Source organism: Corythoichthys intestinalis, chromosome 18, assembly GCF_030265065.1.
Source record: "Corythoichthys intestinalis isolate RoL2023-P3 chromosome 18, ASM3026506v1, whole genome shotgun sequence".
Lineage (NCBI taxonomy): Eukaryota > Metazoa > Chordata > Actinopteri > Syngnathiformes > Syngnathidae > Corythoichthys > Corythoichthys intestinalis.
In genome coordinates, this window is record NC_080412.1 from 42,661,484 (window position 1) to 42,682,059 (window position 20,576).

The 20,576-nt window shown below is 37.7% G+C and overlaps 1 protein-coding gene across 1 annotated transcript in view; it reads left to right on the forward strand.

Moving 5' to 3' along the window:
* The window catches only part of LOC130906162 (rho GTPase-activating protein 26-like), a 164,496-nt gene extending 145,669 nt beyond the window's left edge, over positions 1-18,827 (forward strand). The window contains exons 20-25 of the mRNA XM_057820146.1: positions 1,068-1,212; positions 1,374-1,563; positions 8,585-8,620; positions 9,126-9,236; positions 10,990-11,081; positions 11,232-18,827. Of these exons, the coding sequence (XP_057676129.1) occupies positions 1,068-1,212; positions 1,374-1,563; positions 8,585-8,620; positions 9,126-9,236; positions 10,990-11,081; positions 11,232-11,320 (663 nt within the window). The 3' untranslated portion in view covers positions 11,321-18,827. The remainder of the gene's footprint in view (positions 1-1,067; positions 1,213-1,373; positions 1,564-8,584; positions 8,621-9,125; positions 9,237-10,989; positions 11,082-11,231) is intronic.
* Positions 18,828-20,576: the final 1,749 nt, after the last annotated feature.

The following is a 20,576-nucleotide window of genomic DNA, read 5'->3' on the forward strand; positions in this document are numbered from 1 at the left end:
TCTACCTCATTTCACATGGCTGAATCCATCTGCTCCCTGTTAAGACCAACATAAGCTAAGTTTTTCTTTGCGCTAATGATTTTTTGAATGCATTCGTAATTTAGTTTAAAGGTATATATTTAGCCATTTTTTGTGGGAATATGTGTCTGAGCCATTTGTTAAGAGCATTGTAAAACAGCGTTAGCATTTTACAGCATTTAAGCTAGTGGACTTTTGCTATGTAAGTTAGCCAATTGTTCTTTTGTTGTACATAGATCCAGTTCAGGTAATTTTTTTTATGTTCCTTATCCGATTACTCGAATATATGAACTAAATAGTTCATCAATTAATCGACTACTAAAATAATGGATAGCTGCAGCCCTATTTCGAATGAACGAACGTTCCCAGTCTAAATGGATTGGGCGTTGAGCACCATTAATGGCAGCCTTAGTTACCTGAGACACTATTATGGTGGAAGATTTTGGTAGCAAGTTGTTGGTTCCTTTTTATTTATTTTTTTAGATATTGACACCTTTTTAAAACGATATCTCGATAACCTTTTGGGATACAAAGTATCTCGATATATCACCATTTTGATATTTTGTCACACCCTTACCGTATGCACACGCAGTCAATTTGGCCACAAAACATGCCGACAACTAAGCACTTTATACCCTGACTTACAACACATCCCAAAGATGCTAAACGATGTGCAAAACAAATATGATGTAAACAATGCTCGCCGATTCAACGGCAAACTACGAAACTGTCATGCATGTAGCGGCACCAACCTATCGCTGGAAACAAGAAGTAACTATGAGCGGTTACCCTGGAAACGAACATTTTCTATTCAAAATACTCTACGTATATCACTACAATATTCTTCATTCTACATACATTATTAGGCAATTACAAAATCGTAACACACTGACACTAAGGAAACTAATTTTAATCAGATTACTGGTTTGGAAAAATGAACACGTTAGATTGCTTGTTACTGAAAGAAAGTAATCAGATTACAATAACGCATTACTTTGTAACGCGTTAGTGACAACACTGATCTGGATGTTGTGGACTTTTGGATTTAGATATTCAAGGACCCACCAAACTCCGTTGGAGGCTTAACCAACTCTCAGGTCAACCAATCCAGGAGAAGAAGCAGTGAGAGCAAAGTTCCATCTTGCATTGAGAGGCCTCTCACACTCTTCCAGACGCCAACACATTCTCTCAAGGGTGAGACCAATTACGCTTGCTTCATTTCTCACGTCTTCTGGTTTCCATTTGTGGACAATTTTTGAGTCAACAAGAACTTTAAGCAATCAACAATGAAAATAGGTATCATGTAACCCACTTTCTTTTGAATGATCACGTCTCACGTTTATTGCTCGTTGCAGGTGAGAAGAGGAACAGCGTCATTAACCCCGGAATGGGCGAGCAACAGCAGGCAGTGTTGTCCTCGGCCAACTGCAACAGCAGCAGTAGTAGCAGCAGCAGTAGCGGCGGAAGCCAAGGTCTGACGCCCAGACACAGCCTGACCAGCAACGACGGAGAGCACGAAACGCGGCACATTCGTCCTATGTCGCTGTGAGTGCCACAATATCAATTCAAGTTTAATACTGCAATGATTAACTCGAGCAATTTGATTAGAAAAAAAACTTTGAATTAAATTTTGCTGATTTGAGGATTCGTTTATTTAGAGTGGCTTTGTAATGGTTTGTTTTGAAAGTGTTTGCATTTAGTTTTATTGATTTGGGTGGATACACTGCCCTCTAGTGGCAACAGTTAATATGACGTAACTCATCTAACATGACAGGATCCAGCTGCTCCCTGTTAAGACCGACATAAGGTTGTAAGTTTTTGTTTGATTCAATATGATTGTTTATGCATTGCGCAATTTAGTTTAGTGGTATACAGTGCCCTCCATAATTATTGGCACCCCTGGTTAAGACGTGTTTTTTAGCTTCTAATAATTTTTTTTTTTAATTCAAATAATATGGGACCTTAATGGAAAAAGAGAAAAATCCAACCTTCAATACAAGTGCATTTATTCAGTGGGTAAAAAAATCCCACATAAATAATTATTTGACATCAAATAATGTGTGTCACTATTATTAGCACCCCTGGTGTTAATACTTTGTACAACCCCCTTTTGCCAACAAAACAAGGTCTGGGGACTGAGATGGCCATGGGAGGAGCTTCATTTTGTGTCTGGTGAACCATTTCTGTGTAGATTTGGCCATATGTTTAGGGTCATTGTCTTGCTGAAAGACCCAGTGACGACCCATCCTCAGCTTTCGGGCAGAGGGTACTTTAAAGCATTCATAATGCCATGCACCCTAACAAGGTTCCCAGGGCCTTTGGAAGCGAAACAGCCCCACAGCATCACTGATCCACCCCCACAAAAATACACATGGTCCCGGGACCGTGTATATTTTTGTGTGAGACCAAGATTGAGCTTTTTTGTTTCGCTTCCAAAGGCCCTGGGAACCTTGTTAGGGTGCATGGCATCATGAATGCTTGAAATACCAGGACATTTCATATCAAAATCTGTTGCCCTCTGCCCGAAAGCTGAAGATGGGTCGTCACTGGGTCTTTCAGCAAGACAATGACCCTAAACATATGGCCAAATCTACACACAAATGGTTCACCGGACACAAAATCAAGCTCCTCTGTTGAGTTAATTATCGAGGGTTGATTGAATATTTGCTTGTGCGCATATATACCTAATACATACATAATACATATTGCCATATTTTTTCTTATTTGGTATAACCAGTAAATGATTATTGCTTGCTATACTAGGTATAATGTTTAAGTGTTACAAAGTGTTTAAAAGGGTCGGGATGACAACTGCCTTGCTTCATAGCCGCAACATTGCGTAACTAGACCTTCAAGGACATCTTCAGCATCTTACGTCTAGACTTTCGAGGACAATCTTCCATTCGAGGACATCTTCCATGGCTGCAGCATTGCATAACTGAAGTGTCTGGGTCATTTTGACCACTTTACCTAAGTGCCCTTGCTTACACACGTGTATTTAGTTAGTTCCACCTACATGCTCATTCATAGCCAACCAAAATCACATGGGTGTCTCCAGCTTGCTTTCCCCCTCCCTTTAGGGCGGCACCCTTCTGTGTTAGGACAAACCCCTAATAAAAAGAGCAAGGAGGGTTTTTCTTTAGATCCATTTTGGTGACTATACAGCGTAATCTAGCATTTCTCTCTCTAGTCCCTCCTTGCTCTCCTTGGCCAAGAAAACTGAGTGTCTTCTCTCCTTATTTTTGGGTAATTGTACAAATGTTTACCTAAGGGTCTATTTTTGAACTTGACATCCTCCCATGGCCATCTCAGTCCCCAGACCTTGTTTTGTTGGCAAAAGGGGGTTGTACAAGGTATTAACACCAGGGGTGCTAATAATTGTGACACACATTATTTGATGTCAAATAATTTTTTCTTTATGTGGGATTTTTTCCCCCACTGAATGAATGCACCTGTATTGAAGGTTGGATTTTTCTTTTTTTTCCATTAAGGTCCCATATTATTTGAATTAAAAAATATATATATTAGAAGCTAAAAAACACATCTTTTTCAGGGGTGCCAATAATTATGGAGGGCACTGTAAAAAATATCAAATTGGCTTACCTCTTCGTGCTCTGTAGGACCATGACCCCCAACAAAATGTTCACTGCATATTAAGGTGAATGGCTTCACCTTGCTGGCGTTAAACCTGTCTTTTGGACTTCCACACAAGTTGATCTATTCTTCACATTTTTTCTTCTGAGTTTTTGGTTTCGGGAAATGTATGAAGAAAATGTTCTTCGTTTGTCGTAATGTCTAGAGTCAAGTTCCAGTTGTGCTACAATTTCCACAGCAGCAGTGTTTGATCGGAATGTTTGTTTTTGAAAGATTACCAGCGAAAAGTAGCAGAAATATAATGTTTCTATGCGAGGGCGGGTCTATAACGTCCCACTTCTGCTTTTCGATGAGACGTCACGGTCTAAAAATAACATTCGTGCGGTACGCTATTCTCACAGCAAATTGCTCACACGTAACTTCACAAACTGTAGCTCTAAACTTAATTACAAATGCATACACAAACATATATTAGCTGAAACAACTTACAGCCTTATGTGGGCCGAACCAGCGTGCAGCTATCCTTTAGCCATGTCAGACTTCGGAGTCTGCCTCTCAAGTCATACAAGGCAACAGCCCACTCCCTGTAATTGAATTTAATGCTCTTTTGAAAGTACAATCTCAGTACATTTTCTAAAATTTATTCTGCAACACATTAAATACTTCTAATCCAATGACTCAATTATTCAAATTTATTGATAAATTAATCAAATACTTAAATAATCGATCACTGCAGCAATTCAAGTCCGAAAAATAGAGAAATGAACAGCGCTAAATCCACTTGAACTGGAAGGGGCTGTTATTGAATGTTTATGTTTCCGTGCTGACGGTGTTGTCTTGTCATGTTTCTCTCTTGTGTTTGGCATTTGAGAAGAACAAAGAGAGGTGAAAATAGACCAACGGAAATGTTATAAATGTCATTTTTTATGTCTGAAAAAACAAGCTCAATTGGTGTGAAAACAGAATAGGTGCAGTAGCACATACATCCTGTGTGGAAAAAAATATTAATATATATACATATATTTAAAATCGGGCTGTCAAACGATTAAAATTTTCAATCGAGTTAATCACAGCTTAAAAATTAATTAATCGCAATTCAAACCATCTATAAAATATGCCATATTGTTCTGTAAATTATTGTTGAAATGGAAAGATAAGACGGATATATACATTCAACATACTGTACATAAGTATTGTATTTGTTTATTATAACAATAAATCAACAAGATGGCATTAACATTCTGTTAAAGCGATCCATGGATAGAAAGACTTGTAGTTCTTAAAAGATAAATGTTAGTGCAAGTTATAGAATTTTTTATATTAAAACCCCTCTTAATGTTTTCGTTTTTATAAAATTTGTAAAATTTTCAATCAAAAAATAAATTAGTAGCTCGCCATTGTTGATGTCAATAATTACACAATGCTCATGGTGCTGAAACCCATAAAATCAGTCACACCCAAGCGCCAGCAGAGGGTGACAAAATACCAAAAAAACACAAGTACCAAGTGGACATGACACTGTGCTGTTTTTAATCTGTTTGAACAGGGCATGTGCGTTAAATGCGTCAAATATTTTAACGTGATTAATTTCAAAAATTAATTACCGCCCGTTAACGCGATAATTTTACAACCCTAATTTAAAATGTACAGTATAAAGTGTTAAATCTGTTTTAAATGGAACTTGTAAGAAAAGCATGTGAAGCTCAAACAAAAAACAATAAAAAGGAACCTACCTAGCCACTAAAGGGACATCGAAAGAAATTAAATAAATTTAAGCAACCTGGTGCGCACCATAAACTAGCTGGTAAACATTAGCATTATATAGAATTTAATCTAGCTGACGTTTACTATTCAAGTTAGGCAATTGCTGGAAACATTAGCCAATTGCAGCAATGCAACAATTGGCTAACTTGCATAGCAAAGTCCGCTAGCTTAAATGCTATCTAATGCTAATGTTTACCACTTGACCACTCGAGTTTGTACTCAGCCGGCGGCTCAAAGTCAGCTTGGAATCGGCTTTACGGTTAGACGGATGTCTGGATGGAATATATGAAAAATACCTCTGTGGCGGCCAGAGCTACTCTGGCATCTTTCTTAAAGTATGTTTTCATTGCTCCCATACAAAATGCTCTCATCCCCCTGTCAGCAAATACAGCGCAAGTTAAATGAGGTAAACACTTGATGGAAGTTTGTGTGGGTGTGTTCTGTTGATTGATGGCTTGTCAGCGTATGGAGGGCAACTTTTGTCAAAAAATATCAAGCCCTGAAATAAAACATCCAGCTTCTATAATGTTTATGATTATTCCAGACGCTTCCCCCCTTAAGAGTATGAAATAAAAGATTTGATTATAGCATAAAGCCGGATCGGATATCTTGAGCCGCCAAAAAGAAAGACTAAAGCTGCGTGGCTGAGGAAAGGAATGTGTTTTGAAGATGATATATGGACGCAATGCTTTCCCAGGTTCTGCTTGAAAACTTTCACTCATTCAACGTACTGTGTATTATGTAGAGGTCGACCGATATAAGATTTTTAATAGCCGATGCCGATACATAAAAAAAATTTTTTTTTTTAAAATCATCAGCCGATAACCGAAATCCAAAGCCGATTTTGTCAGCCGATATTTGAGACTGATATACTGTTTTTAAAGCACGTAGATGATGAAAAGCATAATGCTTTAACAGCTTCAAATTTACAATGATGGCGTGCAACTTAAAGCATTAATTCGGTCAATTGCTCCCAAACAAACGCAGCACACACTTCTTTTTTTGATTATCCAGACTCAGCAAGAACATTACATAATTTTCAGAAAATTAAACCCACTAGGACGTCACGACGAGATGTAAACTAGTGAGAGTGAGAGTTTGAGCTCACCATGCTAAAGCTAATGCTAACATGAATGTTACGCTAACGCTCCGAGTTATATTTTGAGTGTAAGGATCATTCAGTAAACACCTTAAAAGGCTAAAGCAATACTGCATATTCTCACATGCAAGATAAAAGAAAAAAAAAAAAAAAAAAAAAAAATATATATATATATATATATATATATATATATATATATATATATATATTTTTTTTTTTTTTTTTTAAACTACAGAGCCCCTAAAGAGACATCAAAAGAAATAAAATAAATTCAAGCAACCTGGTGCACACCAGATTGTTTCTAGTGCACACCAGAAACTATCTGGTAAACATTAGCATTATATAGCATTTGAGCTAGCAGACTTTCGCTATGCAAGTTAGCCAATTGTTGTAAACATTAGCATTATATTGCATTTTAGCTAGCGGACTCTTGCTATGCAAGTCAGCCAATTGTTGTAAACATTAGCATTATTTGGACTTTTGCTATGCAAGTTAGCCAATTGTTGTAAACATTAGCAATATATAGCATTTAAGCTAGTCGACGCTTGCTATGCAAGTTAGCCAATTGTTGTAAACATTAGCATTATATAGCAGTTAAGTTAGCGGACTTTCGCTATGCAAGTTAGCCAATTGTTGCAAACATTAGCATTACATAGCATTTAAGCTAGCGGACTCTTGCTATGCAAGTTAGCCAATTGTTAACATTAGCATTATATAGCATTTAAGATAGCAGACATGTGCTATGCAAGTTTCCTAATTGTTTTAAACATTAGCATTATAAAGCATTTAGGCTAGCGGACATTTGCTATGCAAGTTAGCCAATTGTTGTAAAGGTTAGCATTATATAGTATTTAAGCTAGCAAACTTCTGCTATGCAAGTTAACCAATTGTTGTAAATGTTAGCAATATATGGCATTTAAGCTAGCGGACTCTTGCCATGCAAGTTAGCCAATTGTTGTAAACATTAGCATGATATAGCATTTAAGCTAGCGGACTTTTACTATGAAAGTTAGCCAATTGTTGTAAACATTAGCATTATATAGCATTTAGGCTAGCTGACTTTTGCTATAACTTAGCCAATTGTTGTTAACATTAGCATTGTATAGCATTTAAGCTAGCAGACTTTTGCTATGCAAGTTAGCTAATTGTTTTAAACATTAGAAATATATAGCATTTAGGCTAGCGGACGTTTGCTATGCAAGTTAGCCAATTGTTGCCAGCGGACTTTTCCATGCAAGTTAGCCAATTGTTGTTAACATTAGCATTATATAGCATTTAAGTTAGCAGACTTTTGCTATGCAAGTTGGCTAATTGTTTTAAACATTAGCATTGTATAGCATTTAGGCTAGCTGACGTTTGCTATGCAAGTTAGCCAATCGTTGCCAGCGGACTTTTGCTATGCAAGTTAGCCAATTGTTGTAAATGTTAGCAATATAAAGTATTTAAGCTAGCGGACTGTTGCTATGCAAGTTAGCCATTGCAACAATGCAATAACTGGCTAACTTGCATAGCAAAGGTCTGCGAGCTTAAATGCTATATTACGGTAATGTTTACCAGATAGTTTCTGGTGCGTACCAAATTGCTTACTGTTACTTTATTTCTGTCGATGTCCCTTTAGGGGACCCGTAGACAAGCTTGAATCTCCCTGAAGCAGCCGGCTGCAGGATCCTTCCGTGGTCCTACCATCAGTTAGCGGCGGCCACAGTTGCCCACATAGCCTGATCAAAATTCTTCATCATTGATCATTGAAAAAAGTCCACATATTGGCCATCCAGTATATTGGTCGATCTCAGTATTACATTTTATGCAGCTTTTAACATACTTTCTCAAAGAGTAAAATGACCACCATTAGAGCCCATTGTTACATGCCAGTTAAAATAACAGTGCAATTGCATACACTAAATGAACTAAGCACTTTCACACAATAGTTCTTGTTCGATTGAATGTCAAAAGTTTTAAATGGCTTAAAAGTTAAATTGCAGCAATTATCCAATGACAGGTTATGTGTTAACAGATTTCGTGATTTATATAGAGAAAAAAGTACTGTAATGAGTTTGGTCATCACCTATTCTGTTGTACTTTTATATAAGAACATTTTTTTCTTTTTAGGTTGAACCCCAAAAGCCGAGGCACCATCCCAGTTTGGTAAGAACTCTGAATAACATACTGTAGTGTGTGGAACATGCAACTTGAGATTATAATTATACAGTTACCCTACACATTTATGTACAATATAATACTTTGACTTCCCCCAATAAACTACAACTTTTTTTCTCCCTAACACCAGGGGGTGCTGCAGCACCCTCAGCACCCCACTTCCCGCGCCCCTGACATCACCGTTAAAGTTTTGCTAGCTAGCTGCTTGCTCCAATGCCACTCTTATCTCTTACGCATCACTAAACAAAGTAATTATCTAATGACAACTACTGATATGGAAGAGTATTGCATCATTACCGACCATTGGACAGCACACATTCAACAACAGCACATTTACGGATTCATTGTTGATAAACATTAACATCAATTAGGTGAAAGTGAATGATTTCACACAGTAGTTGAAAAATACTGATTTAAGATACCACTCTGTTTGTATTACTATGAAGAATAAACATTGGTAACTGAAGCGTGTGCATTTACCATGATCCTTTAGTGCATTATCCTCCAGTCCAAACTCCCCACGTTCTCCATCTTGGCCCATGTTCTCGGCGCCGTCCAGTCCGCAGCCCGTTTCTTCGGCCTCCAGCGACTCGTCCCCAATCAGGTTGGTTGTCATGTTTACCTCTATGCTCCTGTCTCTACGGTTGCCTGGGAAACGGCTTACAGTAGTTGCCAGTGGCTGTTTAAAGTACTCCAGGCCAGGAAAATATAAAGTCAAGATCTGAAGCATTTTGTCAAACAAGCAGCAGCTGATACAACATAACATTTTTCAAGTAGTTTAAAGGGAAAGTCAACACCTAGTATAAATGCATAGGTATTAATGATGAAATGAGGAAGGACGGGTAATTTGGGATAGTCACATTTGATTGGCTAAGATTTTCTCAGTTGGTATGGACATTAGTGGTGGGAACCTCTGGGTCGCTCTGTGGTAAGCAGGCAGGCATATCAGATTCCATCAAGATTCCTCCTCTAATCTGATTTTTAGGAGTGACTGTTCACACTACTTTTAGCAAGTGTCCAAATAATGTCTGGGCCTGTTCAGGCTGGGCCACGTTATTGACACACCTGACAGGTTGCTGTGGTAACGATGGCGTCATCCAGCATAGTGACATCACAGACAGTCAAAACCCATCAGAGCTGTTCAGACTGAGAAGCATCTTGGATTTATGTGCTTTATGACTGTTCAGACTACAAAAAAGCAATCCATTTTCAATCTGGACTGGCTAAAAATCTTGATTTTGGCTGCCAGTCGCGACGGAGGGGCTGTGATTGACGTCATCACTCAAAATTAATATCTCAATATCTATAAAACGATAGCAGCACGAACGAAATTTTTTACAGCACAAACGAAGCATGAACGATTGACACAATTTTTTGCCATTTTTACTCAAAATGGACGGCTGGTTGACCTCAGATTGACCTATAAAAGAATTGTATATGCAGTTAGTCTCCGGGTTACAAACGAGTTCCGTTCCTACGCTGGTGACGGACGTAACCTGAATTTCTGCGTAAATCGGGATTAACCCTTTAAGTTTAAATGGACATGAATTGTACCTCATACTCTGGATGGATGGATGGATGGATGGATGGATGGATGGATGGATGGATGGATGGATGGATGGATGGATGGATGGATGGATGGATGGATGGATGGATGGATGGATGGATGGATGGATGGATGGATGGATGGATGGATGGATGGATGGATGGATGGATGGATGGATGGATGGATGGATACCATAGTTCTTCTTAGAACTGACATCAATTTGTCTCCGTCAAACTATTAACACTCGGAATGAACCCTTTAAATAACGTTATATGGACATGAATTGTACATTATATTAATTGGATGGATAATGACAAAAACGTTCAATATTGCTATAAAGTAAATCAATAAAGATGTATTTGTATACTAAAACATACCTCAATGGCTCCACAATAATACCGAGGGAGATAAGGTCCAAATCTTGGGCAATTCAACAAGGAAGATGGCAGCTATTAGAATGAACGCTGCTCAGTAAGCTAGCGAGCTAATAGCTAGCTAACAGGGGCATCACCGAGCCTGCACAGTTTACACTTTCTCTGCCATCTTGATATGTTAACCGGCATTCACCCCCACTGCCCAACGTGAAAGTAACGCTCGAAATTAACAAAAAATAGTGCTGGCGTGACGTCAAACAAGTCGGACTGCAACAAAGTAAAGCAAACCGTGCTGTAGTATGAATGAAATACCAGGTATGCATAGCAATTACTCTAGAGGTCAACCATTTAGATTAATTAGACCTAATGAATAACAAAAAGTAAATGACAATCAGAGGTCGGTATCTAACGCTCACGCTATCTGTCTTTGTGTGCAGCATTTCTGGCAAGAGAGCTCGGGCGCTGTACGCATGCAAAGCGGAGCACGAATCCGAGTTGTCCTTCATAGCTGGCACAATCTTTGACAACGGTGAGTCACATTATTACACTTCTTAGCTAATGGCACACATTCACTGGTCTTATGTTTCTAAGGTGGTGTCGGAGTTGAAAGTTTCCAGCGAGTTTTACTGCAGGCTAGTAAATGAATGTATTTATTTGCTTTTTGTACCGTCTTGTGTAGTTCATGCTTCCAGAGAGCCGGGCTGGCTGGAAGGAACGTTGGATGGTCGAATAGGACTCATTCCTCAGAACTATGTGGAATTTCTATAGCGCACAACGTGAACTTGAGGACAACACTGGAGTCGGACTTGACCAAACTGGACTGCGATTTCAGGGAGGCGGGGGACCATGACTGACCGTATACATGCGTGGAAATTCACTTTTTTAAGCTAACAGAGCGGATGTGACGCGTGCGCAGAATTTGGCGAGATCCCCGGCTTGCACTGGAAGGAGCCACGGCGGTTCCAGCTGTTATTGGATTACTTTGGATGGCTTCCCGAGTCCTTGTGAAGGTGATTTGCTAATGAGCCTGGAATGCATGCGTGTGAAAAAAATGAACTGAGATTTTTTAAGCTTGTAATTTCCCCCTTTGTCTTCTTTTGCACTGACTTCTTTTCGAGATCTTCCAACAGTTGCTGACTTCAAATTTTAAAAAGAGTGATATGCCGTCTTGGATTTGAGTGCAGATTGCCCTGCCAATGATGTCAAGAGCATTTTTCAATTGATAATTCCTGAAAATGGCTAATGTTGGAATGATGGAGGTGGTAGAAAGCCCCTGGGCAGAAAGTTCATCCCCAGGTCAGTCCACGTTCCCCTCTTCTAAGCAATTTCGAACAAGCGCTCAGCCGTGGACGAAGATGATGAGCTCGACTTTTTAGGGTTCAGGGCCTGGCGCAATTTTTTGACGCTTGAAAAACCATGCGCGCCTGTTTGTATTGAAACTCAGGGGATTATTTCAATGCCAACCTGCCAATTTTCTGTTTTAATGATCTGAATTGTAGGATTTTCTACGTAATTTTTCCAATACCACAAGCTAGTTTGAACTAAAACCATTTTATTGTTAAATATGGTTACGTTCATACTGCAGGTCTCAATGCACAATGCTGATTTTTCGTCATATCCATTTTTTGACATCCCGGTCAGACTGCTTTTGTCCATTGAGCCCGGTGAAGTATTACGGATGCACACTAATTCAGTTTGAGATGCACCGAGCAAACTGACCCACATGCACAGAAGCAGAAACAAATGACTGCACATACTGGCTCTACGTCATTCTAGGGTGCTCATATTTTGATTTGCAAAAAGAGGACACAAACGACTAGGGCTGCAGCTATCGAATATTTTAATAATAGAGTGTTCTACCGAAAATCCCATCGATTAATCGAGTAATTAGATAAAATATTTTGGTAAAACTTTACAATAAGGGTCCCTTAATTAACATTAGTTAATGCATTTTTAGACAATAACTAATGTTTAAGTAACATTACAATAATTAATATAATTGCTTATCTAACATTTATTGATATACAGGTATTAATTAACATGACTTAACGCATTAGTTATGTTAGCAGCACCCAAGGACTCACAGAGCAATGTTTCTCATTTTAAAATAACATAATCACTTACTAGTACCAGTATACATTAATAACTATTTATTAGGGCTGTCAAACGATTAAAATCTTTAATCGAGTTAATTACAGCTTAAAAATTAATTAATCGTAATTAATCGCAATTCAAACCAGCTATAAAATATGCCATATTTTTCTGTAAATTATTGTTGGAATGGAAAGATAAGACACAAGATGGATATATACATTCAACATACGGTACATAAGGACTATTTGTTTATTATAACAATAAATCAACAAGATGGCATTAACATTATTAACATTCTCTTAAAGCCATCCATGGATAGAAAGACTTGTAGTTCTTAAAAGATAAATGTTAGTACAAGTTAAAGAAATTTTATATTAAAACTAGGGCTGTCAAACGATTAAAATTTTTAATCGAGTTAATTACAGCTTAAAAATTAATTAATCGTAATTAATCGCAATTCAAACCATCTATAAAATATGCCATATTTTTCTGTAAATTATATACAGTATATATTCTGTAAAGTAAATTGTTGGAATGGAAAGATAAGACACAAGATGGATATATACATTCAACATACGGTACATAAGGACTGTCGTGGGCATTTCACTCTACTGTCATTTAAATCTGTCTATGCTGTCCTCACTCCGAAGCGTCTACTTTTTGCAAAGCTAGACAGCTAGTGAACGACACTTTAATAATCAGATTTCTTCCTTTTTCATCTGATTTATTAATAAAATGGCCTCAAACCATTGTCCTCTTTAGACTGTCATAAAACTACAAAAAAAAGTACACAAGCATTGGATTAGCAACAACGTTAGCTTAGCACGCTATACAGGTTCACTAAACACAAACAAAAAGCGTCTCACACAAAAAATATAACATTTCGCTTACTAACATAATATGCACATTCTTTACAAACAACCATACTTACGGACAAATCTTGTCCAAGGATCATATAAGCACAACATTACAACGTAGGCGTCAGCCCGAGATGTCGTGCAGCCATATTGAACTGGCAAGAAAACAATAAACCATGTCGCAAAGCGACCACAAGAGTTCGCCGTAAGACAGCACAAAAAGCCTTGCTGTAAAACTTACCAAAAGGCAGAATACTGTCTGGGCGGGACATGTGCGTTAATTGCGTCAAATATTTTAACGTGATTAAATTACCGCCCGTTAACGCGATAATTTTGACAGCCCTAATTAAAACTCCTCTTAATGTTTTCGTTTTATTAAAATTTGTAAAATTTTCAATCAAAAAATAAACTAGTTGCTCGCCATTGTTGATGTCAATAATTACACCATGCTCACTCCCCAAACCCATAAAATAATTTGGACACATGCGCCAGCAGAGGGCGCCAAACACCAAAAAACAAGTAACAAACGGACATTACACTGCTGTTATTTTAATCTGTTTGAACGGGGCATGTGCGTTAATTGCGTCAAATATTTTAACGTGATGACTTTTAAAAAATTAATTACCGCCCGTTAACGCGATAATTTTGACAGCCCTACTATTTATTAATGCACTAATGTATACGCGAATTAATATTAAGTAATGTATTATACTGTATATATTATAACCAAAGCTTAAGTATGGTATTATTTACTGAATGTTTTTTGGACCCTTATTCTAAAGTGTAGCACATGTGTCCCTAAACTAAGAAATTATAATTGCTTAAGTCCCCCACACCCCTTAACTTTTATACCTTTATTAACCATTACTGAATGCTTTTTGGGCCCTTCTTGTAAAGTGTAGCACACGTGTCCCTTAACTAAGAAATTATAAATGCTTAAGTTAACAAACCCTAACCCTATATCAGCCTATATATATTTTTAATTTTACCAATTTATTAGTTACTGTCTGGTTATGCATTAACTAATGCATCAACTAATGTGAACTAATATATTACTAAATGTTAAATAAGGGATTATATGAATTATTGTAATGTTACTTCAACATTAGTTATTGTCTTAAAATGCATTAACTAATGCATTAACTCATGTTAATTAATATACTAATGTTAGATAAGGGATTAAATGAATCATTGTCATTTTACTTAAACATTACTTATTGTCTAAAAAGGCATTAACTAATGTTTATTAAGGGACCCTTATTGTAAAGTGTTACCAACATTTTGAGCAATTATAAACATACATGAGAAAACAAGACATTTCACCTAATGTTGAACCATTTTTAGACAATTAGTGTCTTTTAGATGTACATTGTTGGAAAAAAAATCCAACAGTTGCATCTCAGATGTTACTAGAAAAAAAGAACAACAAATTCACTGCTTTCACTCAAAAAACTTAAGATCTTATTTTTAAAAAAATCTCATCTCTTACCTAAAAATGTCAAAAGTTAGGTGTCTTCACATGTGTTTAAAATTGAATTTCCATTAGTGTCAAGCTATTTTTAAGTTCTAATTAAGTTTTAAGTTTCAGTAAATTTGAAGTCCTGATAGGATTTTGAATTTTCCATGTTTTCAAGATAAACCTATGATACCTGCTGTATTGGAGCACATTAGTCACTTTCCCATTCATTTTTAATGGGATGCAACCTTGGTTCAAATTTCCCATTTATTTCCAATGGAATTTACAGTGCATTTATGCCATTGAAGGCCATGTATGTTGAATCTATTGATGCCAATGTACTTGGATTCCATTGACATATGTGTAAGTCGATGCCATTGACGGCCATGGACGTCCAAATTTCCCATTCATTTTCAATGGCAAAAAAATTAATGTCCCCAAATCAACAGGAAATGACCAGATATCAATAGGACGTGTCCCCCAAATGTCCCAGATTCCATTGACGCATATGGAAATTGATGCCATTGACGGCCATGGACATCCAAATTTCCCATTCATTTTCAATGGAATTTACTTTGTTTAATGCCATTGACGGCCATGTTTGTCAATTCTATTGATGCCAATGTACTTGGATTCCATTGACGAACTGTAAGTCGATGCCATTGATGGCCATAGACGTCCAAATTACTCATTCATTTTCAAATGCAAAAAACAAATGTCCCCAAATCAACAGGAAATTACTAGATATGACTAGGACAAGCCCCCCAAATGTCCCCAAATGACCTGATATGACCAGGACACCCCCCCCCAAATGTCACCAATTGACCTGATATGACTAGGACACGCCCCACAAATGTCCCCAAATGACCTGATATGACCAAACCACGCCCCCTAAATGTCCCCAAATGACCTAATATGACCAGGCCACGCCCCCAAATGACCTGATATGACTAGGACCCGCCCCCAAATGTCCCCATATGACCTGATATGACTAGGACACGCTCCCCAAATGTCCCCAAATGACCTGATATGACCAAACCACGCCTCCAAATGTCCCCATATGACCTGATATGACCAAACCACGCCTCCAAATGTCCCCATATGACCTGATATGACCAGGATGCGTCTCCCAACTGTCCCCAAATCAACAGGAAGCGACCTGATATTGTCCCCGAAATGTCCCCAAACCAACCTGGGCAGAGCTAAGATCTGTATCTCCACACAGCAAAGACCCAGAGTAATTTCTCTAGAAATTGCAGTTTCTAGTTGCTGCATGAATTCCGATTTAGGAGACTTGACAGTTCAGACCGCAGCCACATTCCGGAAAGATGGTGGTCCAGATCGGATTTTAACCACATACGAAAGTGAACTAGATCGGTCCACTTTTATGCGACCTGTCCCGTTCAGATCGTGAAGTTAATCTCTCACTCGAGTCGGAAAAACATGAAAAAAATTGGATTTGTGCATTAAGACCTGCAGTATGAACCTAGCCTATCAGATATAAATCAGGCATTGCGTGAATAAACACAAACATAAATTGATTGAAATTTGAGGGGAAAAAAATCCTACACTATATCTAATATTTAGTGAGTTTAATTTGATTGTGTTTTGTTCCTCTCCAAAACACATTTAACCGTCCCGCGTATGAAGCTGAGATTTGCTCTCCAAGTGCATCCGAAGTCTTGTGCTAACAAGAACTCGGGAGTTTCAAAAGAAAACATCAATGTGAAATGAGACTACTTTTATTTATAAGACTTTCTTTTAATCTGAAATGAGCTGTTTTATTCATTGTAAATATATGCTTATACATTCGATATTTTTTTAAGTATGACTTTGTTTTTACATTTGTATTTTTAGCATACTAACTTGATTTCTTTATCTTCTGACTTTTATTTTCCCTGTATCATTGATGGTGGAATTAAAGATAAATGTTTGCAACAACAAAAAAAGCTTTTCTGGTTTTTCTGATGAACTTTTTTGGTGATGAGGTAGTTTGAGTAGCTTGAGAAATGAAGATTTGGTAACATTTTATTTGACAGTCATAGTCATAAAATTGTCATAAACGGTCATAAATCTGTCATAACGGTCATAAAACCATCATAATTATGACTCCAGTGTTTTCATCAACGTTGACGATAAAATATTTTGTCAATGTTTTCAAGTGCTTGAGTAGATACAGTTGTAGTCATTAAATTGTCATAAACTGTCATAAAATCCTCCCTAATTATGACTTGACACCAGTGTTGTTTTCTTCAACAATGATGATATGATAATGAGCTAAAAACATGTTTTGGGAGACGAGCATAACTGGACGAATGCCAGTTTTCGTCTGACGAGACAAGAATGCGCCGCAGATTCATGACATTGTATGTGTAGTTAGCCTGCATCGTAGCAGTGTCACTCACCAGTGTAGTGTCCTCTCCAGCATCAAGGCTTGCGTACACGGTAGAGCAGGGCCGTAAAACGAAAATTTACCGTTACCGAAATTCTTCACGCTGACCGACGTAATTTTGACCATGTCGGTAAATTCGGTAATTTAATAAAACAAGAAAAAATAGTCTATTCATCCCGCTTTGACTCTGTGCTGTTCGGCTATGTTCATTCCCCTTTAAGAAAGCAGACAGTGTGCTTACGTATGGGGTCATGTGGTTTTCAGGAAGCCAAACAAACAGAAGCCCGGTAGGCTAACGCTAGCGGCTAACGCTACAATTAAACTGGATGGAGTCAGGCTTAAGTTAGCTTCGCCAAACTTTCACCCGACATTAAGTAAACTCTTGGCGGGTTCCAGACGGGCTTTCACCCCCTGTCCTCCTGGTTCTCACGATTTCAGGAGAGGATGCTTTCAGTGCTTTCTTCTGGTAGCTAAGCGACAGGCTAACGCTAGCGGATAACGGTACAAATGAACGTGATGGAGTCGGATAGCGGCTCTAACTTTGTTGAAACGGCTGAAATTAATGAGTGGACTGGGCACGGACTTCATGTAGCAATCATTATGTCGTGTTATTTGGTATCTCTGCGTGATTTCTCCGAAAGCTTTCATGATGGTAAAGCACTCAGCATAAAGTATAATCCAACAGTAAAGCCTATATATAATATGACGGTTTAATGGCCACAGCTATTTTTCTGTATGTGTTTGCTTTATTCTGCCATCATAAAATCTTAAATGTTTCATTGGCATCAGAGCAATACAGCTTTAATTTGGTTGTGTCTGTGTGGGGGGGTGCATGTATTAAAAAATGTTCTGGAAAAAAAAACCTGAAACCTTGACGTAAACATGTGTTGAATAATTATGTCACAGCAGCCATTACCAATAAGTTGTCTGAAGTGTACTGTTAAAGCTGCAAGTCATTTGTGTTAGAATGACATGTTTGCACAGTCGTCATATTGATAATGTTGTACATTTTTCAAGTCATACAAGTTGTTATCAATGTTCACACTAGAATTCCTATTGTTTACAAGATTGTTTTTAATACTTAATAATTAGACTGCATGTGCAATTGTTAAATTTATTTTCCAGCTTTCAATTTAACGAGAAACTGTTAATTTGTATTCCATGCATTGATTCAAATTTTCAAATTATATAACAGACCGCTTGGGCGAATTTATCGTCATTCATCGTTATCGAGGTAAATCTGCTCAATTTATCGTGATACGTACTTAAGGCCATATCGCCCAGCCCTAGTACACGGTAAGATTTATTTTCTTATTTTGGCCAGAGAGAATGTGCAATTTTGCATTAGCATTTAAAGGTCTGCACTGATCATCCACACTAAACTTTTAGCATTAGCATAGCGTTCACGTTAGCATTAGTATTTAGCGGGATTTTTCGGTTAAGTGAGTTCTTAGAAAACTATTGGAAAACATTTTACATGCAGTTTGTGGTAGAGCTGGGTAGTATACCGAAAATTTACCGGAAACTGGTGTATGTGTGTGTGTGTGTGTGGGGGGGGGGGGGGGTGGCAAGTGTGCGTGCATGTATTAAAAAATGCTCTGGGGAAAAAGAAACTGAAAACGTGAAGTAAACACTTGTGTTGAGTAATTATGTCACAGCAGCCTATTAGCAAGGTTTCTGTTTGAAGTGTTTTGGAACCCACCAAAAGAAAGATTAGACTCTTCTCTGTCAGCAGGAAATAAAAGTAAGTTCATATATTTTTCCATTCTTTAGAAATCAGCATTAGAAAATAGCTTAGCTTGAGCAATTTTCCAATTTCTGGTGAAAAAACAGAGAAATTGAGCTTTGGTGAAAGCATACATTTCAAACATAACTTTGACTTTAACACAGCTATTTTTGCTTTAGTGACATCCCAAATATCTGAATAACGTTTTCCTTTTAGAAAATAACATAAACAACAAGACAAATAGAGCTTTTGATAGCAAAGTAAAAATGTATTTACACATAACTTACTGAGAGATGACGCTGTTGTGGCCGTGACAGCCGGGTAAACTTTTACCTCATCGCCGCCTGTCTCATAAAGATTGATTTTTTTGAGTCTGTGCGGGGTCTGCTTGGTGAGCAGCACGGACTCAAAGGCATCGTCATCTGCACTGGTGGTCCCGGTTGTTCTGCTCGGTTGTCCACCGCCTGGCATCCTGGACGCCATTCGGTCGTCTTCCGCCGGCGCCCCGGCCATTTGTTGCCGTTGAATTGTGTTGCAGGTCTTATTAAATGAGCTACTGCCCTCCAGTGGCTAGTTTTATTGCTTTAAAATGGATTTTCAGCAATTTTCATGGATTTTTGGAGCTAAATTAAATCAGAACACAGAGATCTCTCTTGTAAAAAAAAAAAAAACGTAAAAGACATATAAATACGTCTTTGGGACACTGAAACAATTAAAAATAGAACGTATTTATATGTTCTTGGGAGCAAATGAGTTGTCATCCGGTAAATTGTCATTAACTCCCTTTCTGTCTAGCTCGGATCTTTTACATCCATTCAAAAGTGAAATAATTTGCTGTATAACAGTAAATGACGTGCTATAAGCATTCACTAATGCTCATGGTAGTGTCATATCATAATCATGATGGTCTTATGACGCCACTACGAATAAAATAATTATAAATAATAAAATTAAAGTTTTACCAAATACCATAACTAGCAACTAATGAAACAACTGGAACAGTAACTGAAGAAATAATTAGTGTCGAACATGAATTTTGATATTTACATCTGTAGCGCTGCAATGCATGCAAGGAGGCATGTTGGACAACAGTGGACAGTAGGTGGCAGCAGAGGTTGACTGACATTGCTTCTTGAAGCAATGAGGCTTTGCAGCCAATTGGTTCAAAGCTTCATGGTGGTTCATTTGGTCTTACGACTCTCTGATGAAGGCGGACATGTTCGCTGAAACATGTCAGGTGATTTGAACAACCCAAAACTAGAGATGATGCCGATCGATCGGGTCTGATCTTGTCATTTTCAAAGTATCGGAATCGGCAAAAAAATATCAGCCATGCCTTTTTTTAATATATATTTTTTAATTAAATCGTTTTCTAATTGTATTTAACGTTACAGACATGATATGTTACACTCATCCGGAGTCTTTAGTTTAGGCTTAAGGTAGGGTTGTCAAATTTATCCCGATAACAGCAGTAATTAATTATTTAAAAAATGTATCAC